At 33.6% G+C, this 21377-nt stretch overlaps 1 protein-coding gene across 1 annotated transcript in view; it reads left to right on the top strand.

The window, feature by feature from the left end:
* The window catches only part of PTPN12 (protein tyrosine phosphatase non-receptor type 12), a 91851-nt gene that overhangs the window by 30847 nt on the left and 39627 nt on the right, over positions 1–21377 (top strand). Inside the window, exons 2-5 of the mRNA XM_090287305.1 lie at positions 8231–8339; positions 16833–16909; positions 17906–18001; positions 19021–19059. Coding sequence (XP_090143431.1) covers positions 8231–8339; positions 16833–16909; positions 17906–18001; positions 19021–19059 — 321 coding nt within the window. The remainder of the gene's footprint in view (positions 1–8230; positions 8340–16832; positions 16910–17905; positions 18002–19020; positions 19060–21377) is intronic.

Below are 21377 nucleotides of genomic sequence, written 5' to 3'. Positions count from 1 at the left end.
AAAGTTTTATTTAGAAACAAATTCTCCAAATTAAGGTCTAATGCTACAGGCTTTCAGGGAGGGTTATGAAATTGCTCTGTTGAGATCTCCTTCTCAAGTAATTGATGGAGTTGAACTCCAGCTTCTCTGACTCAAAGCAGTCCCACTGTGAAGTAGTAATGAAGTATAAGAGGGGAGAGGAAATAATTTCTTAAGTATACTGGTTCTCATTTGCATCTGTTTTCTCTGAACTGAACATTTAACACCTGAGAAGACGTAAACAGTTATACACTCTACTATTTGTCATGGGTTATGCTGGCCACTAGCTGGTATTGATAGAAAAAGAAGATAGGGTCTGCATCTTCAGGGAATTCATGTTCTGTCAGGGATAGTATATGTGCATATATGAATAATTATTGTATTGGGTTGGCTAAAAAGTCCGTTTAGTTTTTTCTGTAAAATAAGACACATTTTTTTATCTTCATTAGTAACTATTGATTTGGATATATCGAGTAGGTTGGCTATTTCCTGCTATTGTTTTCTAGTGAGTAGAGGCCAGGAGTGCTGCTAAACATCTTCCAATGCATAAGACAGCCCCACAGCAAAGAATTATTTTGCCAGGTTGTCAATAGTACCAAGAAACTTCGCAAGCCACTTTTGACACATTTGATTAGTCATAGCACCTTCTCCATGCAGTGCACAAATCTTTTTTTTGCATTTCAGTTGAGTTTTTACCTTTCTTGAAATAATAAAGCATAATATGCCAAAAATAAAGCATAATATTCCATCTTCAGTATTAAAATGGCTACACAAAAAATTCACCAATTTTGTTAAGTTTCTTTTTAATGCACTCTGATATGAGTCACAGTACAATCTTAACAAAATTGTTTTGAATAAAGTCAAAGACAACTAAGCACTACTAGAGCCATCATATGGAAGAAGGAATGGACTTTTTGGCCAACTCAATACATTGGGATATGTCCTTGATTAGAGATTATTTGAAGAGCTGTGGGTAGGGATGAGGAAGCAGTTTCTGAGGAAGTGGAAGATGGGGGTGGTTGGTATAAGTACTAGTCAGGAAATGTTTCAGCAAGATGATTTCTGTATTGAGCTAGATGAAAGCAAAGAGTTTGCTTGGCACTCTACTAGGAAAATAACTGAAGCATCAAAATCAATGTAAACAAAGAATAAAATCGTTTTGTACCCACAGACCTATAATATAATACTGGCCTCTGTTTACTTCAAATTATGTCCTTTTAACATCAGTCCTGACTTAGCTTTATAACTATGCATTTCTGAAAAAGAATGGCAGACAAGTTAGTCTGTCATGCAGAAGTAGGTAAGGTGTGAGCAAAGATAAGATAAATTTTGAAAGGAGGTTTGCATATTTTGCAATTAAAGGTGGTCATTGCAATTGGATAGTTGAGAGACCCTTTGGCTGTTTTAGTTGCTTGTAACATTATTAGAGGTATGTGTATTTTTATGTAAAGATGTTTGTAAAGATTTAAGAACAGCCAGTTAGAGATAGTATGCTTTTGGTAGAAATTATACTCTGATTTTACTACTTGCTGCTCTTACTTTTATTTGGGTTTTAAAAATTTATTTTTATTTGATACGTAATGCAACTTGGTAGGGTTAACTTACTGACTAGTATTAGCTAGAATGGCTTTTGTGATGTAGGACAAGTACACAAGTACATATTTTAGGTATCAAATCAGATTAATTTATTCATTTCACAGTTATTATTGAGTGCCAACTATGTGCCAAACCCCCTACCTTTTAAAATTGCAGACGAGTTTGTTAGTGATTGCCTCAGAAAATTTTCAGAACAGAAGCAAAAGCAGTACCATTTTATGGTTTAGTTACTGTTATATTTTGCTAGAGTGTAACTTTTAAGCTTAAAGTAATTATGTTTTTATTTCACTTTAAGTTATAGTTCTAGGAGTTGTATATTGTGTACATATTTACTAAAAGTATTAGGAAACTCATACAGTTTTTTAAATGTTTTGACTTTGAAGAATTTGGGGCAGTGGTGTGTGGACAAAATAACAGCATGAGGAGTCTTGAGCTCCAATATTTAATTTCTTTATATCCCATTTTATTCCAAAAAGAATTTGAGTTGGCTTAATTTCCATTTTAGCACTATTACTTTTTGTATCCATTTGTTTTCTTAATTACTCTGATTTAAAATCTAGCCAACAATTAAATTTAATACTTGTTCCTGTCTAAATGTATTCTGAATTCTAAGTTTGTTCAGTGACTGTGAAGAGAATTAGATATATTTTACTGGTGGAAGTAACACAGGTTGCTGATGGATTAGATATCTGGGATGAGGGGAGTTAAAGGAATGACTCAAGTATGAGTCCCAGCTTTTAGACTTGAATAACTGTTGAATAGTGGTACTGTTTGGAGATTTATGATGCCCATGAGACACCCAGTGGACAAGTTAGACAGCAATTTAGAGAGATTCAACACACATCACACATGTTCTCCTTAGCTTTGGTCCTTAGATAAACAGTGAAACTGTTCTGCCCTTCTAAAGAACTCAAATCTTGACTGACAAAGGGTATCTTAAAGATCATCATGTTGTGTGTGACTTTTAGAGGCCGTTGAGAACCTGCTTATTGATTTAGAATTTAGAGGAATAAAACTTGTTTTAAGAGACATGGTGAAAATAAAATAACTTGGAGTTTTAAAACTGAATATTAAACTCAATTTTTGTTTGCATCAAAATTCTAATATTAGAGACTTGTCTAATATAGGGGCTATGACTTTACCTGAAAAGGCTCAAATAATTCTTGAATTTATCCATTTTTAGTGTGATTTGCATTGCATTAGATATTTATCTATAAAGTCCAATAAGATAATCCAGAGTTTGCCTTCGGTTATATAGTGTAGTGGGTGAGATAATTACTGAAATACTTATCACAAGTGGTAATAGAGCAATCTGTTATTGATTACTCAGTGCTGGAGGCTGAGAAGTGGTTAAGAAGGAACAGCGACAGATCAAGAAAGGCTTCAGAAAGGAAATAACACTTTAGCCAGAGTCCTACTGTTGATGCATCCACAGGAGTAAAAATTGTGAAACTGGTGTGTAAAGGGTTGAAGGGTTTCTTGTGGTGGTGGTGGTGATTCTAATGGGTGAAGTAAGAGAGTGTTACAAAAAAAGAAGGTAGGAAATTGGACAGGCAGCATTCAAAATATGCTATAATTAAACTAAGGAATTGGTAGTTTATCTTGGAGTGACAGACCCATTTGAAGATTTTTCATTGTGGGACTAAAATAAAAATGATTATACTTGTCTTTTAGAACAGAAACTCTGAGATGTGAATGAAATTATTTAAGGAGTTTATGTAATTTTTTTTTTTTTGAAGATTTTAAAGGTAGAATGAATTCAAAATGTCTTTAATTTTTTTATTTTCAATTACAGTTTACATTCACTGTTACTCTATATTAGTTTCAGATATGAAGCAAGGTGGTTAGAAAATCATGTATTGGGTTGGCTAAAAAGTTCATTTGGTTTTTTCTGTAAGATGGCTCTAGTAGTACTTAATTGTCTTTAACTTCATTTGAAACAGTTTTGTTAGATTGTATTATGACAACTGTCATATCAGTGTGCATTTTAAAAAAACATGAAAATTGGTGGATTTTTTTATAGCCAGTTTAATATTGAAAATGGAAGAAAATATGCGACATTTTTGGTGTATTATGCTTTATTATTTCAAAAGTAAAAATGCAACTGAAATGCAAAAGAATGATTTGTACAGTGTATGAAAAGGTGCTGTGACTAGGACTGACTGAACATGTCAGAAGTGGTTTGTGAAGTTTTGTGCTGGAGATTTCTCACTGGATGATGCTCCATGGTTGGGTAAACCAGATGAAGTTAACATTAATTGAGAACAATTGGGTGTTATATCACACAGGAGATAGCTGCCATACTCTAAAGTTATTGGTGAAAATGAAAAATGTGTCCTTTATTATATGGAAAAAACTAAACAGACTCTTTTGGCTAACCCAATAATTTATAGAATGGTCCCTCCCTTTGCTTTCAAGTACCTTCCTGATCCCATGCATAGCTATCATGATGTTATTGATTATATTTCCTGTGCTGTAATGTACATCTCTGTGACTATTCTGTAACTACCAATTTGTACTTCTTAATCCCTTCACATTTCTTACCCGGCCCCTAAACTTCCCTTTCCTCTGAAAACTGTCATTCTGTTCACTGTACCTATGCATCTGTTTTTATATAGGCTAGTATTAAAATCTTGTTTTAAGATTAATTTATTTAACATATAAGCATTTAATATGCTCCAGGGTACAGGGAATTATAAATATTAACCTGACAATAATATTGTAATCACAGAGTTGAGAGATTAGTAAGGGAAGAAAGACATAGTCTCACATCATAAATACATAGAATAAGTTGGTGTTTTAAGAGTTCATATAAAGTCTAAAGTGAACTCAAAAGAGAAAGCTTATTTTTGCATCAGTGGGATGAGAAATTCCAAAGAAGCTAAGACTTAAAAAGATGGATAAGATTTGGGGGTATGTAAGTAGAGTGACCACTAAGCAACAAAGAAAAAGCATACACAAAAACACTGAAAGATCATTATCGTGGGGAAATTTTAAAGTGGAATTTTGAAAGCACCTTTTTATGTTGTTTGTTTTAGTTACATGTTGCTGGTGTCAGTGCTACCAGGTCCATACAGTGTTGTATTATGCTGATGTTTTAAGAGACTTAGAAAAACCTTTTAATTATTCTATTTATGATCTTTTTGTTTGTAGTGCATTTTTTTGTTGTTGTTGTTTGTTTTGTTTTTTGCTCTCACTGCCAAACCACAATCTCTTCCCCTGTCCTTTATTTTGTTGTTAATTAATTTTCCTTCTTTATACTTAATCCATTCTCCACTTCCTGAGAAAAACGCCTAGTCATTTTTTCAAAATTATTTGATTCTGCCAGGTTGTACATAAAATACAGAGGAATCTAAACATTGTTGAAAATCAACCTTCTTTCCTCCATGCAACTAATTACAACATCCTTCCTCTTGAATCTATACCTTATACTACTGGTGCTGAAAGTGTGTTTTTCAGACAGCAACAACAGTATCACCCGGGAACTTATTTAAAAAATACAAATTCGCAGACTGTACCCCAACTTACTAAATCAGAAACTTGAGTTGGGGGCCCTGAAATCTAAGCTTTAACAAGCCCTCAAGGTGATTCTGGAGTATGCTCAAATTTGATAATATGAATGAAGCATGCTTTAAAATACTTAACACTCCCAGGCAAACAAATTAGCCCAGGATATGTGACTCTTTTTGATCTCTGAGTAGGAAAGGTTTTAAAGAAATAAAATAAATGTGTACTGGTAAATGACATTTAAAAAGTTTCAGTAATTGATTTAGTAATAACAGCTAACATTTATTGTGCCCATTTTTTGGTGCTAGGCTGTTTGCTAAATATAGGGGTATAGGTATTATCTTTGTATTACAGAAGGTGAGACACAAGTTAAATATGGTCAGTCATACAGCTAGAAAGTGGCAGAACTAGTTAACTTCAGCAGCTAACTATAAAATTGACTTTGTTGTTAGGAAATAAGTCCCTACTTGAGGATATTTTTTAAATACAGTTGGGAAGAATTAATTTTATGTCATGATTATTGTTTTTTAAGTACAAAATTTTTATGTTTAATGGACCACCTTTATCTTATTTATACTATATTAAAGATTAGTATCTGATGGATATGAAAAATTCTAAGTACGTAAGTAAATTTTTAAAAAATAGAACATTCATCAGAAGCTTGACTAGCATTCCATTCTGTGCTAGGTTTTTTAAAAAAGCGGGTATATAACAATTTATACTCAGATTAGATACTTGTGCACCAGAGTGTTCATTATATGAGAAATGAAAAGTCATTTTACATAAAAACTTTTTTGCACATTTCTCAATTAACATAATTTGTCATGTAAAAGAAGAAAGGCTTGGAGTGAGTACAGGTATTCCAGAAGTACATTCACATTTTATAACTAGTTTTTCTTTCCTTTTCCTTTGTAGTCATATATGCTTCTTTTATTCATAAGTTACTTAAGTTACATTCCTTTACCTCCTGTGTTCCTGCAACTGTTCACATTGATATACTTTATAAAGTCACATTCACATACAATGTTCTGTAATGCCTTAAGATACTATAAGTATCTGAAAAATGAAAATCTTTTTAACATGTAATTTTTTGAATAGACAATACATTTATATAATCCAAAAGGTATGAAAGGACATACAGTAATGTTTCTTTCCCATCCATTTCCTATAGCTACCCATTTCTCATACCCACAACCTTTGTTAATAGTTTCTCTTCAGATATTTTATGCACATCTACAAGCAAATGCAAATAAATTTTTATTCTTTGTAACGCTAATAGTAGTATATACACTGTAGTGTTTCCTGAGTTTTACACTTAATATGCATTTTAGAGTTATTTCCATATACGTATATAAAGAGCTTCTTCATTGTCTTTTCAACAATATCATATTTGGTTGTATGAATGAAACAAATTAGTTAGTAATAGATACTTTTTTGCTTGTTTGCATTTTTCTTTTATAAACAATGTTGCAATAAGTAACTTTGTGCAAACATCATTGTGTGTGCGCCATTTGTCTAGAGGACAAATTTTATAAAAGTATATTTAGGAGTTACATTTATTTGTAATCTCCAAATTACCTTCCTTAGGGGTTATGCTAAAATCTTCTTTTCTACTGGCATTTAATGAAGTTCTGGTTTTCCCATGTGGTCACTAATAGTCCATGTATTTAAATTTTTTATTTTATTTTAATTATTGATTTGAAAGGTGCAGGGGGAGGAAGAGAGTGAGAGAAACACCGGTTTGTTGTTCCAATTATGTATGAATTTATTGGTTGATGCCTGTAAATTCCCTGACTGGAAATTGAACCACGGCAACCTTGGCATATCAGGGCCATACTGTAACCAACTGAGCTACCGGGCCACGGGCCACGGTGGTCTGTTTCTTTTTTAAGTACAGTTTTTCCCCTTAATACACTTTGAAAACTTAACCACAGGAAGTAGCATTGTAAATGTGGGGGATTTTATTTAATTTGGCATTGTACCAATGTAGAACAAGATTTATAGTAAGTCTTTTCATCTTGAAAAAAACATGTATTCTTGTTTTAGGGCTCAAAGATTGTGGTGATTAAGTTTAATTAGTTTTTCAAAGAAAACCAAAAGACTCAGTATTTTATATATTCTATTTGTAAGATTATTTCAAGTGCTATGTGTTAAAAGTATATCATAATAAGAAGTTAAGAATCTTCAATTAAAATTCTATCTGATTTTTAAAATATATAGACACAATAGTTTTAGTTGCTTAAATGTCAGCATCATGGGTAACAAAAATAAAAATGGTGAAAAAGTTAAATGGTTACTAGACTACTTTTTCATTTCATTTGTATTTACTAATTTGTTGAATAGTTAAACCAGAATGCCTTCAATGTGTCTTTAAGCCTTGAAGAAAGTAGGCTCCTTTGAAATTAAATTTCAGCAATGTAGTTGAGTAGTGAATTAAAACAATTCACAATGCTGACTTTCAGTGCTTCTGAAAGCAGGAAGTGTATTACAGACATGCAGAAATATTCCAGCCCAAAGAACATCCCTACTGCCATATGTGGTAAGAATTTGTCACTAACTCACAAACCACTTCTGTAATGCAGTGAATAAGCAGAATTGGTCTTTGTTGGACATTTCCAATTTAATATGTGAAAGAACTTTGTTTTGTGGTGTCTTTTAGCTTATGCTTTAGAAGGAGCTTGGCATATCATGGGTGCTCAAGGTTTAAGACAATAAGGAAAATTTACGTAATCTTTTAAGCATGGTTTTAAAACTTGGTTTTGGGGACTCCTTGTTAAAACACAAAAATTACCTGAGCAACTTAAGGACTGAGTTAAATATTCTGACTCAGTTTATGTGATTTCTTTAAATAAAATTTTTTTTGTTCTAGTTGTCTTTGTTTCACTGCTATTTGGAATATTAATCTTATGTTTGTACTTAGTAAAAGCAAATCATCCTTGGGGTTAATTTTTAAAAGGAAGGGAGATACTGTGAGTTTAGAAAAACAGGAAAATGAGTTGCGAGGAATTGGGTTTAGCAGAAGTTAACGAAGAACTATTTGTAAATTATTAAAATTTTGAAAATAATATTTTTCTAAACTTGAATTTTCTTCTTTTTTTAATATTTTAAGCGATTAAGAAGATTGTCTACCAAATATAGAACAGAAAAGATTTATCCCACAGCCACTGGAGAAAAAGAAGAAAACGTTAAAAAGAACCGATATAAGGACATACTGCCATGTAAGTTTGAAATGCCCTCCATTGAAACGGAAATGCTAATCAGCAGTTTGTAGCCTACACTAGCTTTAGTCTTTCTGATGAGTTTGCTTGTTAAGGAGGTAGTAATTAACTTCTTAAAAGTACACTGTAAATTAATGATTTGTAATTGTGCCTCTTGTTTTCCCTTCTGATAGTAATTTTTGTTGTTTTTTTATTGTTTAATTTTTCTTTAAGCATCACAATTACTCTGATATTAACTTATGTTGAAATACAGAAAAACCCAAGTAAGAATGTCTTTTTTTGGATTCTCTGTTCAAAGTTATTTTATTAAAATAAAATAATATAGCCCTGGCTGGTGTGGCTCAATGGGTTGAGTGCCAAGTTGCTAAAATCTCTGGTTTGATTCAAGGTCAGGGTATATGCCTAGGTTGCAGACCAGGTCCCCAGTTGGGGGCGTAAGAGAGGCAACCGATCAATGTTTCTCTCACACATCGATGGTTTTCTCCCTTTCCTTCTCCCTTTCTTTCCCGCTCTCTGAAAAATAAATAAATAAAATAATATAGACAGATAACTTGATAAAACAAAATACATTTTTTAAAATGGTAAAATAAATATTAACTTTTATCTTTTGTCTGTTCACAATAAGAACCTTTGTTGATTTGTTAAACACTAAATTCATTCCTGTATGTCTGCTGTTCTCAGCAGTCTACTTATTTCTCTCTGAGAATATGCATTATACAGGGTGGTACAAAAGTAGGCTTACAGTTTGTGAAAAATAAAACAATAATTAACAAATAATAATACAAGAGTAAACTCATGTTTCTCATATTCACCACCATAAACCTACTTTTGCCTCACTGTACAGATAGCATTATATTTTGGTAATAGTAATGTAATTATATTCTTAAATAGCATAGTAACCACTCATTAAACTTTTGGGAAATTCACTCCCCTTTCCTTCCAGATAATGTTGAAATACTCTTACTGTGTTCTGGAATTAATACACATAGTCAGGTCTTATAAAGACAGTTTCTCCACCTTTGTCTGTCATCTGGGGAAATAAATCTTAAACAGCTCTAGGTTTCTGTTTTCATAAATTGTGTTTCATTAACTGATTTTACAAAATACTTGGATTGTGTACCATTCACTGGGGACACTGCAGAAAAAAGAATGGCAAAACCTCCTGCCCATTCTGAGCTAAGGTAATTAGCAAGACAAAGAGACTATTAGAACTAGCACTTTAGAATTTCATTAAATGAGAAAGAGTGCCCTTCCTTAGAATTCACAGGAAAAGTATAGTTTTGTTAAAAAGTCAAGGTTTTTGCATGTTTTTTGTAAGTTTCATTAAAATGTTACAAGGAATGAAAGGGTCAAGGTATTGTTGGATAATGAATACAAATAACATACGTGGTCTGTCAAATGGTGATTAGTGCTATTTTTTTTTTTAATTTTTAAAAATAATTTATTTATTTTTAGAGCTAGGGAAAAGGAGAAAGAGAGGGAGAGAAACATCACTGTGTAGTTGCCTCTCACTTGGCGCCCCCAACTGGGGACCTGACGTGCAACCTAGTCATGTGCCCTGACTCAGAATTGAACCAGTGACACTTGGTTGGCAGGCCGACGCTCAGTCCATTGAGCCACAGAAGCCAGGGCAGTGCTATATTGATAAAATATAGTAGGAGCATAGAAAAAGCTGAGAATGGAATGGGGAAGCTTCATGATTTTGAATAGAGAGGGATGTCAGTGGTGTGTTTTTAAATAGGCCCTATGAAAAATAAAAGTTCTGATTTTGTATTGCTTGCCTATTTCTCTAGTAAATGGATTATTGGCCATAATCATCACAACAAAACTATGAGGTAAATACTATAATATGCCAGTTTGCAGATGAGAACCTGAGACAGGGAAGTTAAATAGCTTGTCATACAGCTAGTAGAGTGAATGAGAATTTAAACACAGGCAGTTTGTATCCATAACATTGTTCTCAACTAGTGTGATTTTGCCATTGAAGGGTCATTTAGTAACGTCTGGTGACATTTTGGTTGTGAAAACTGGATGTGCAGTAGGCAGACTACTACTGGCATCTATGGGTAGAGGGCAGGGATGCTTCTACTTCCTTTACAATACAGAGGCCATAGCCTCCCCATAAAAAAAATTATCTGAGGCCAAAATGTCAATAGTGCTGGGGTTGAGAAACCTTGCCATAGAGCCTGAGCTAATCACTATGCTATAGTCAGAGTGGCAGTGCCTTTTTTCCTTTAAATTATGTAACATTTGATAAGTCCGTTTCCAATAAATTTCTAAGTCACTTTAATTTAGAAAATTACATTAAAAGCAATTGTACTTAAAGATATGTGTTTACTTACTGTCATAAGAATAATGTTAAGTCATCAATTCTTTTTGCATGTTTAGCATGTCCAGTACTTGTAGATACGGTATTTTTTAAATAGCTGTATTCAGATATAATTTACATGTCATAAAACTTACCCATTGTAAGTGCACAATTCAATGATTTTTACTAAATTTATAGAGTTATGCAATTATCAACATAATACAATTTTAGAACATTTTCACCAACCCCAAAAGAGCATTTATGCCAACTTAAAATCTTTGGCCCCGGGCGGCCACTACTCTGCTTTATGTCTCAATAGCTTTTTCTTTTCCGGAAATTTCATATAAATATAATTACATAGTATGTAGTTTCTTGTGGCTGGCTTTTTCATTTAGCATTAACATATATTAGTAGTAGCTCATTTCTTCTTATTTTACAGTAATATTCCTGCATGGTTATATCACATTTTGTTTAACCATTTGCCAGTTGAAGAGCATTATGAACAATGCTATTATAAACATTTCCATACAGATTTTTATATGCACGTATGGTTTTGTTTCTCTTGGCTAGGTACCCAGGAATGGAATTTTTGGGTCTATAGAAGCTTTTGATTAAGAAACTGATATACTGATTTTCAAAGTAGCTGTGTTCCATTTTACTTTCCTATGAACAATATATGAAAGTTCCAGTTTCTCTACATCTCTGCCAACACTTGTTACTGTCTTTTTGATTATAGTTATTCTGGTGGTAGATTTGTAAGAGGTATCTCATTATGGTTCTAATTTGCTTTTCTCTAATGACTAATGATGTTGAGCATCTTTTCATGTTCTTTTAGGCACTTGTGTATCTTTTTTGATGAGAAGTGTCTTAAATTATTAGTACTTTTTAAAAATTTGATTTTTTAATACAATTGAGTTGAAGAAGTTGTTTATATATCCTAGATACAAATTTTTTTTTTTTAGATAAATGATTTGTAAAAACATTTTTCCTTAATATGGTATGAAGTCAGGGACTGAAATAATCTGTGCATGTGGGATTGTTCTAGTATCATTTGTTGAAAAGACTATTGTTTCTCCATTGAGTCACCTTGGTGCCTTTGTTGGATATCATTTGAGCCATACATTAAATTCTATTCTGTTGACCTATTCTTAAACCAGTATTACACTGTTTTGATTACTATAAAGCTATATAGTAAATTTTAAGCAAGAAATGTAAGTCCTCCATCTGTGTTCTTATTTTTTGAAACTAGTTTGGTTCTTTTGAGTCTTTCGCATCTCAGTATAAATTGTAGGATCAGCTTGTCAATTTCTGCAAAAATCTCAGTAGGAATTTATAGATCAATTTGGGAAGTATCATCTTAGAGCATATTGACTCTTTCAATCTCTGATATGAACATGGAATGCCTCTTCATTTCTTAAGATTTTCTTTAATTTCTCTAAGTAATGTTTTATGATTTTCAGTATACAACTCATATTACTTTTTTTATTTTTTAGATATATTTTATTGATTATGCTGTTACAATTGTCCGAGTTCTTCCCCTTTTGCCCCCATCCACCCAGTACCCCCATTCCCTCCAGTAATCCCACTCCCGCCTTAGTTCATGTCCATGTGTCATGCATATAAATTCTTCGGGTACTTCATTTCCTGTACCGTTCTTAAGATCCCCATCTATTTTGTACCCATCAGTTTGTACTCCTTAATCCCCGAACCTTTTCTCCCGTGCTCCTCCTTCCTCCTCCCAGCAGGTGACCCTCCAAATGATCTCCCTATCTATGATTCTGTTCTTGTTATGCTTGTTTGCTTAGTTTGGTTTTTAGATTCATTTATTGATAGTTATGATTTTTTTGCCATTTTAATGTTCTTGGTTTGGTCTTTTTCTTAAATAAGTCCCTTTAACGTTTCGTATAATAATGGCTTGGTGATGATGAACTCCTTTAGCTTTACCTTGTCTGGGAAGCATTTTATCTGCCCCTCCATTCTAAATGATAACTTCGCTGGATAGAGTAATCTAGATTGTAGGTCCTTGCTTTTCATCACTTTGAATACTTCTTGCCAATCCCTTCTACTTTACAAGGTGTGCTTTGAGAAATCAGCTGACAGACTTATGGGAACTCCTTTGTAGTTAACCACCTGCTTTTCTCTTGCTGCTTTCAAGATTCTATCTTTAACTTCTGGCGTTTTTAATTATGATGTGTCTTGGTTGGTTTTTGTGTCCATCTTGTTTGGGAATCTCTGTGCTTCCTGGGCTTGTATGTCTATTTCCTTCAGCGAATTAGGGACATTTTCTTTCATTATTTTTTCAAATACTTACGTTTTTCAATTTCTGGCTTTTCTCTTCTCCATCCGGCATCCCTATGATTCGAATGTTGGTACATTTGAGGCTGTTCCAGAGGCTCCTTAGCCTAAACTCATTTATTTTAATTCTTTTTCCTTCTAGCTATTCTGATTGAATTTTTTTTTCCAATGTTCCAAATCATTGATTTGATTCTCGGCTTCATCCACTCCATTGTTGGTTCCCTGTAAATCAATCTTTATTTCACTTAGTGTAATTTTCATTTCTGCCTGGGTCCTTTTCATGTCGTTAAGTACCCAATGAGTTCCTTGAACATCCTAATAATCAGTGTTTTGAACTCCGCATCTGATAGATTGCTTATTTCCATTTTGTTTAGTTCTTTTTCTGGAGTTTGGTTCTGTTCTTTCAGTTGGGCCATATTTCTTTGTCTCCTCATTTTGGCAGCCTCCCCGTTTCTATGTATTACTGTAGAGCTGCTTAGACTACCTGTCTTAGTAGTGTGGCCTGTTGTAGAAAAGCACACCAGTGAGGCAGCAGTAAGTTGGTTGGAGTGGAGCCTTAGGTAATCACCAGGGTGGTGCAACTCGGTGTGAACGAGGTCGATGGAGTCTCTGATATGGTGTCAGCACTCTGTGGCTCTGTGTGGGGGAGGGCTGAGAAAGGGGACAATATCACTGCTAGCCTCTGGAGTTTTATCTGGAAGGGAGCCATCCTCCAGCACTTGCCTTGAAGCCAGACACTTCAGTTTCTCTCCATATGCCACTGGTGCACCTCTTGCTGCCGCCTTCTCTGGGCTGTAGCCCAGAGAGAGTGAGTCTGCATAAGTCTTAAATCTGTTGTGGGCCCTTTAAGTGGAGGCTTCTGAGAATCCTGCAGTTTCTTCTATTGCTGCAACCCCTACACCCTCAACTGGGGAACTGGCCCGCAATCCAGGCATGTGTCCTGACTGGGAATCTTACAGGCGATCCTTTGATTTGCAGGCCAGTGCTCAGTCCTCTTGAGTCACACCAGCCAGGGCCCCCTATTGTTTTTTTACAGCCAGAAGTTATGGGGACTTATCTTCCTGGCACTGGAACTAGAACCCTGGGCTGGGTGGTCTGGTCTGGGGCTAGGGTCCCTCGCTCCTTAGGTATCCCTCCCAATTTTTATCCACCACATGTTCCATGTCTCCACACCACTCTGTGCCTCTCTGCATTGCCACCACTCCTACTTGTCTGGATGAATGTGGCTTCTTTACATACCTAGTTGTTGGACTTCCATATAGCTCAATTTTTCTGATGAATTTGGGTGATGGTTGTTTTGTAGTCTAGTCGTAAATTTTGCTCTAGTTGTGAGGAGGCAAAGCATGTTTACCTGGGCCTGCATCTTAACCGGAAGTCTTTTTTTTTTTATTCTTAAGCTATTGTAAATGAAATTATTTTAATTTTATTTTCAAATTCTTTTTTACTAGTGAAGTTCACCCTTGAAGACACAAGTTTGAATCACTTAGGTCCAATTATACATGAATTTTGTCATTAACTAGTATTTTCTATTTGAAGTTAGTAGTTCATGGGTTTAGAGGGCCAGCTATGCACTGCTCTGTGTCAGGGTTCTTGAGCATCTGCAGATTTTGGTAGTCACCTCAAGGCTGGGGTCCAGGTATCAATCTCTCAGATACCAAGGGACAACTTAAGTTTTGGGGGAGTCGAAAGTTGTAAATGAAGTTTTGACTGTATGGGGGCAGTTAGTGTTCAAGGGTCAAGTGTGTATAGAAATACAATTTATATTTGTATATTGGTGTTTTGTTTTGTTTTTTTAATCTAGAGATCTTCCTGAACTCATTTATTAGTTTAGTATTTTTCTGTGGATCCTTAAGAATTTTTTACATACAGAATCATGATAATCTGCAAATAATGACAGTTGTGCTACTTCTCAATGTGAATGTCTCTGCCTTACTGCACTGGCTAGAACCTCTGGTATAATGTTGAAGTGGCAAGAGCAGACATCCTACTTTTGATCAATTAAAAGTAGTTTCTTCACTCTTCAAAGATCAATTAGTTTTTTCTGGACCTATCTTAGATGTTTGATTTATTTTTTACTAGAACATTGAATTCAGTACCAGGATTAGGAAATTTCTAGGCACTCCTTGTGTCAAGGATGCCTGTGCTTTGTGTGTTGAGAAAGCTAAAATTGAGCTGGCTAGTTTTCAGGAGTGATGGATCAGGGTACTCTGCTTATCTAATGTTAATTATGGAGATCCTTTTATTTCTTAGACCTGGATTCTGTCACCAGGTGGTTTTTCTTTCCTTGGTAACAATCTTATCTATTTCCTTTTGTTGTCATAGGTTGTTAACATTTGTTGAAAAAGAAAAAAACTTGGAGTTTTAAAGAGCCCCTTGGGTATTCAGCACTGATTTTTATCTATTTGGAGTTGTGCCCTTGGGAGTGTAAAGCAGTCAGCAAAACTGTATGGAAAGAAATGATTGTTTTCATTTCTTTTTAGTCTTTATTTTCTCTCTACTCATTTTTATGCCTAATAGGAGCACCAGTGAAGAATGTTAAAATATACATAATGATATGTGATATAAGCAGCATAATACTAATTTTCAAATTCCCAATAATATACTAAGGTTGTAAATATAAAGTAGTGACTACAAAATCTGCCTGCGCTTCAGAAGTGGTTTTTGTTTTTTTGTTTTTTTAAGCCACTTCTGTGCTGCATCTTGAAGTTGCTGAATCAAACTTATTGCAGTATGGGATTCAGGGATCTTGTGTTTTAGTTTGCTTTCTCTAGCACCCAGCTGTTATATGATTAGAGGTAGATGAAATAGGACTGGAAAAACATTAATAATTATTGAAGCCTGGTAATGGATATACAGGAATTCATTATATTATTATATGTTTGCATATGCTTAAAATTTTCCATCATAAAAATTCTTTTAAATTCCCAGTCTGTTTGCAGCAGCCTAGCACCAGTCTTGACTGTCATTTGGGAGCCACTGTTATTATTTAGGTCACAATCCCCAGAAACATTTACTGAGGATCCAGTGGTGAACCAACTATTGTGCAAAGTCTCTGACTTTGAGATACTTTGACTAGAGGTTGAAAAAGTGACAGATACACAACAACTTTTGTATTACGATTGCATTTCTGCAGTTTTCCAAAATATGTAGCTATATGCGTAAAAATTACTGTTGGAAGGGGAAAAAAGAACCTTAATATAGTATCTTTGTTGGGAAAGAGCTCTAGAATTCAAGGACAGGGGAAGATTATTTTTCATTTTATATCTTTTAAGATTTAATTTTAAGAAGTCACATTATTTTCATTTTAAAAATAAAATACATAATCTGAAAAATTCTTATATTTTTGGACTTTACTGTAAGATTATTTTTTTCCTATGTAGACATTACCTAATAATAAACAGTACTGGCCAAGTGCAGTATTATGCACTTTACATATCATCTTAATTCGTTGTCACAATTTACTTAATTTTTATAATTTTTTGTGTAATATGAAAGTTAGATTTTCTAATAATATTTTTGTGAATGGGCGTGTGTATTAGTAGTTAGTGCTCACCATGTTATACGCTTGTTAAAAACTGCAGAGATTTAAACCCCAGATTCTTGTCTAGTAAATAAGGGATGAAGCCCAGGAATTTGTATGTTCAAAGAGCTTCTGAGATTATACTAATTGCATCTTTAAAACGCAGCTTTACATCATCAGATTTTTGTTTTTAAAGAATGACTTCCTGTCAGTATGATGTTGGAAAATATCCTTCTGATACCTAGGGTCAATTTTTATTGTTTTTCAAAGTAAACATTTTTTATTTATTTAATCTCACTTATGGTTCATTAGAAAACACCTGTCTGCCAACAGGACATAAGTTGTGGAATCCGTTTTTATTATCTTGTAGTTGATCACAGCCGCGTTAAGTTGACTCTGAAGACTCCATCTCAAGATTCAGACTATATCAATGCAAATTTTATTAAGGTATGTATTAACTTTGAATGGTGTTTTTCTGCCATTCTTAATGTCTTCCTACATACTAGTTTATTAGATTATTTTAAATTTCCTAAACATGATACCAACAGCAAAAGAAATAAAAATAGAATCATAGCCCTGACACATTTTTATGTGCTTTCCCTTACAGTGTCCTTATTCATAAAGAGTTTCATGATGGTGGAGATAGTTTTCTTCTTCCACGTTGAAGACTTAACATTAACACTTCACTTGTTGCTAGATCATCTTTTCTGTTGTCCCTTTGAGTTTATGTACACAGATAGATATACATGGTCATTACCTGTTGTTAAAATCATACAGGTTATTTCCAGTTTTTCTTAATGGTAATATTGCAGCGAACATTGTTATTCTTTTGAAAAATCTCATAGGATAAATTAGCAGTGCTGGAATTAGTGTGTAATACTGACTTAAAATTATAGAACATAAACTTATATTTAAAACTTTGGCAATTGTTACCATTTCAAGTAGCGACTCAAAATTCAAGATTGAATATACTCTTTGATCAAAAAGCAGTTAAGTTTTTACCTGATTATCAATAGAAAGAAATTCAAACTGCTTTTTGGTTAAATAAAAGACTTTTAAGCTCTTCTGTGTTTTTGAATCTATATGACGGTATAATTTTAGTTATATATGGTATGTATAGAAACATTTTAATACAATATTTTGTTGATAAAAGTATTAGAGTGGTAAGAGTTATGTGGTAAAAATAATTTTTTATATGTCAACACTGAGTAGTAGTGGTTTCCAATAAAAACCTATTTTTTTTCCGACAAAGTCAATTTTATTACAAAACCCAAAACAAATAGGTTAAAAAAAATCTAATACATGGGTGATTTCCTCTTTCAGATGTAGTTAAGTGTTTATAAAAGGACATTTGTTGAAGTTCTAGTTTTTAACTGAAACCTTAACATTTATGTAAGGAAATATTTTAGTAATCATAATGAAATTTGCTTTTAACCATTTTAGGGTGTTTATGGGCCAAAAGCATACGTGGCAACCCAAGGACCTTTAGCAAACACAGTAATAGATTTTTGGAGGATGATATGGGAGTACAATGTTGTAGTAAGTAATTTACTTTTCATAATCTATTTTGACAGGTATTACAGGTAATGACATAGGATGTTTTAGTGAATAAGGAATGGAAACACTTCATACCCATAATGATATCTTAATCATAGCTGATGTTTACTAAGAAGTCAGAAATAGATTATAGGATGTTTCACTAAATTAAGAAGAGAGTGTGATAACACTTTAAATCTTGCCCTCTGTCAGTAACTAGTAAGACAGCTACCAAACAAGATGGATTGATAGATGGATAGAGGGATAGTTATGTAATAAATTAAGTATAGTGAAATACTAATAATAGAATACAGATGGCAGTTATACAACTTTGCATTATATTAAAAAATGTTGGAGTGGGGAAGCAAATGGAATAACCTTATATTGAAAGACAGTTAAATGACCCTGGTCTGGTGGCTTAGTTGGTTGAAGCATCATGCTGTACAGCAAAAAGAGAAGAAGAAGGTTGTGGATATGATCCCTGATCAGGGCACATAGCTTGAGGTTTCCATTCCCAGTCAGGGCTGGAGAGGAGGCACCAGATCTGTGTTTCTTTCTTTCTGTCTCTGTGTCTCTGTCTCTGTCTGTCTCCCTCCCTTCCTCTCCCTTCTACCCCTTAGGCTCTCAAAAAAAATCAGTAAAAACATAATCTTGAGTGAGGATTAAAAAAAAAAAGTTAAATGCATTCAACCTTTATATTTTATTAAATGTAATTTCAAGTCATAAGTAAATCTGTAAGATTCATAAAATTTAATTTGTTGCTATATAGCCCTTGTTTAGAAAGTGTGATTTTGAAAATTTCTTTTAATTCATATTTTTCATATTAACAAACTATATAAATGATCCCTGAAAGTATAGTCTTTCTGCTTTTCATATTAAAACTACTTTGGTTGCCTGGTTGGGCCATGTACAGGAGGCAACTGGTTTTTCTGAGTAAAAATTAATTCTTGAAGTCTGCATTTCATTAAAAAGATAAAATTGTGTTTAATTCTTACTCTTACCCCATCCCCACTTCTTTTTAGATTATCGTAATGGCCTGTCGAGAATTTGAGATGGGAAGGGTATGTATGTGTATTAACAGTTAAAGATATTTATGGAGTATTTACTTTGTCACTTTATTTCTAAGGATATATATTCTTTGTCTTTTATTATATTCTGAGCCCTTGTAGTTGAAGCAGATGCTTCTTATTTGTGTGTGTGTTCTCTATTGCTTTTACTGGATGAAAGGAACAAAATATAAATACATTTTATTATATACTGAAAATAATTTTTATTCTTCTTTAGTAGTCTTCAAATATTTAATGGTGCTTTAAGTAAAATACTGTTTATGAACTGAAGTGGAGAGGTATTTCAAAAATAGAAATAGAATTGAGCAATGAACATGAGTTAAATAAAATAATTTTGATTAATTATTATAAATTTATAACTTGAATATTTTGATTTCTCTGCCTGGAAGTACCACTAAATTTTTTTGTTTGTTTATGCAGTCTTCAAAGGAAATCCTTTAATCTGAAATTTTTGATAATGGTATTTTTATGCCCTGTACATGTGAAATTAGTTTCAAATCCTTTTGGTCTCCTGTGGCAACTATTGTGTTTTCATTATTGGAGGTGATAATATATTTATAGAATAGGTACTAAATAAAATTAATGTGTGGTCTTCTATAAATGCGATGCACAGATCAAACTCTGAAAACAAGTTACGTGGGAATTTGAGGTTTCCTTATACTAATGTTCATTAAGGTAAAAATTATTTTGTTGTAAAAATTTTGATTAAAAATATTTTCAGTAAAGAATGTGTTGCAAAAGCAAGGTAGTACACTTTCAGTTATGTGAGATGTAATAATATATAAATCAGTGGAAAAGCTTATTTTAACTGGTAGTTTTTGTAATTCCTCCCAAACCAATTTTTTTTTAACTATTAGTGGAAGTATTCAGTAATACTGGACAGAAAATAAACATTTTCTGAAATTAGAAATTACATAGACAGAAATTGTTAACTTACCTGTTTAAGTGCTGTTAGTATATAGTTCAGTACCATTATTAATCAATTATCTTAGGAAATTTAAATTTTACTCTCCTGACAGTTTCTAAAGTTACTATTAAGGTTTATGGCTTATTTTTCTTTTCATTCTGTTAATAAGCTCCCCTTATACATCAGTGATTATACTTGATGAAAAATTAAGTTGTATTGAGTGCAGAATATTTTGAAACTAAAGATTTTGTGACTGATAGTGTTTTGTTAGAAGTTGTCGATGAGTTGGGGCTTGTTAATTTGTTTGATAACCTTGACTTAAATCTTGACTTAGAATGTGACCCAGTGGATAGTGGAAAGAGCATAAATAATGAAATCAAACAAACCTAAACTGTAGTAGCATTTTTGACCATTGGTACAGAGAACTGTCCATTTTACTCACCTCTAATATAAATGATCTGTGATTATAGGTTATGCATGTATTGATGTTTAACACACAGTTTTTTGTATCAGTAGCCATTAGTTTATAACTGGATTATAAATATTAATATAATCCTTACTCAGTTGCAGCAGTATGTTAATCACACAGCTTCAATTCTTACTAAATTATATAACTTATTTCTGTCTGTTTCACGATGTTAGAACTTTAGCAGGTAGAAGACCAAAAAATCCTCAAAAATAACTTAATTATTATTTTCTATAAACTTCTGGAGGATGAGGTTTGTAGTTTTAAGCCTTATAAAGTATTAATAGTATTGCACTAAGCCAAAGTAACACACTAGACAGTTCCACTTTCTTGCCTTCTGAGCGGGATTGCCAGTTTAGGGTTAATCCAGCCCATTGGTAAAGATTCTGCTTACTATATTTGAGACTTGCTGCCAAGATGGAGACTGGTAGACATGCTTTCCCTCCTTGCACAACATAAGGATTACATCTGTCTCAAAACAGAAAAAAAACAAAACAAAAAACAACCATGACTGCCAGAAAATTGAACTGCATCAAGTCCCACAACCAAAGATTTAGAGAAGACATATTTATCCAAACGGATAGGAGGGATGGAGCCAAGGTGGAGAGGACGTGGTGTGGCAGAAATGAGATGGCAGTGGCAGGGCAGCAGGTTCAGCTTGCGAAACAATCACTCGCGCATTCACATGTCGGGGATAAAAGCCAGGAGAGACAACTGGGGAACAGCTCGATCATGCAGCTCACGGTTCCAGCACTGGGAAAGTAAAGCCTCATAACTTCTGGCTGTGAAAACCAGCAGGATAGGGGCGGAGGAAGAAACTGCCTATTTCCGAGAGTCTGTTTAGAGGGCCCCCATTGTCGTAGAATGTCCGCAATCCCACCCACTGTGGGAACCATCACCAGGGCAGCAGCTAGAGGGGCCAGTCGCATAGGGGAAGTA

Source organism: Furipterus horrens, unplaced genomic scaffold (genome assembly GCF_987537825.1).
Source record: "Furipterus horrens unplaced genomic scaffold, mFurHor1.1.pri manual_scaffold_9, whole genome shotgun sequence".
NCBI lineage: Eukaryota > Metazoa > Chordata > Mammalia > Chiroptera > Furipteridae > Furipterus > Furipterus horrens.
The sequence above is the reverse complement of the archived record's forward strand: the minus strand, read 5'-3'. Positions and strand labels throughout refer to the sequence as shown.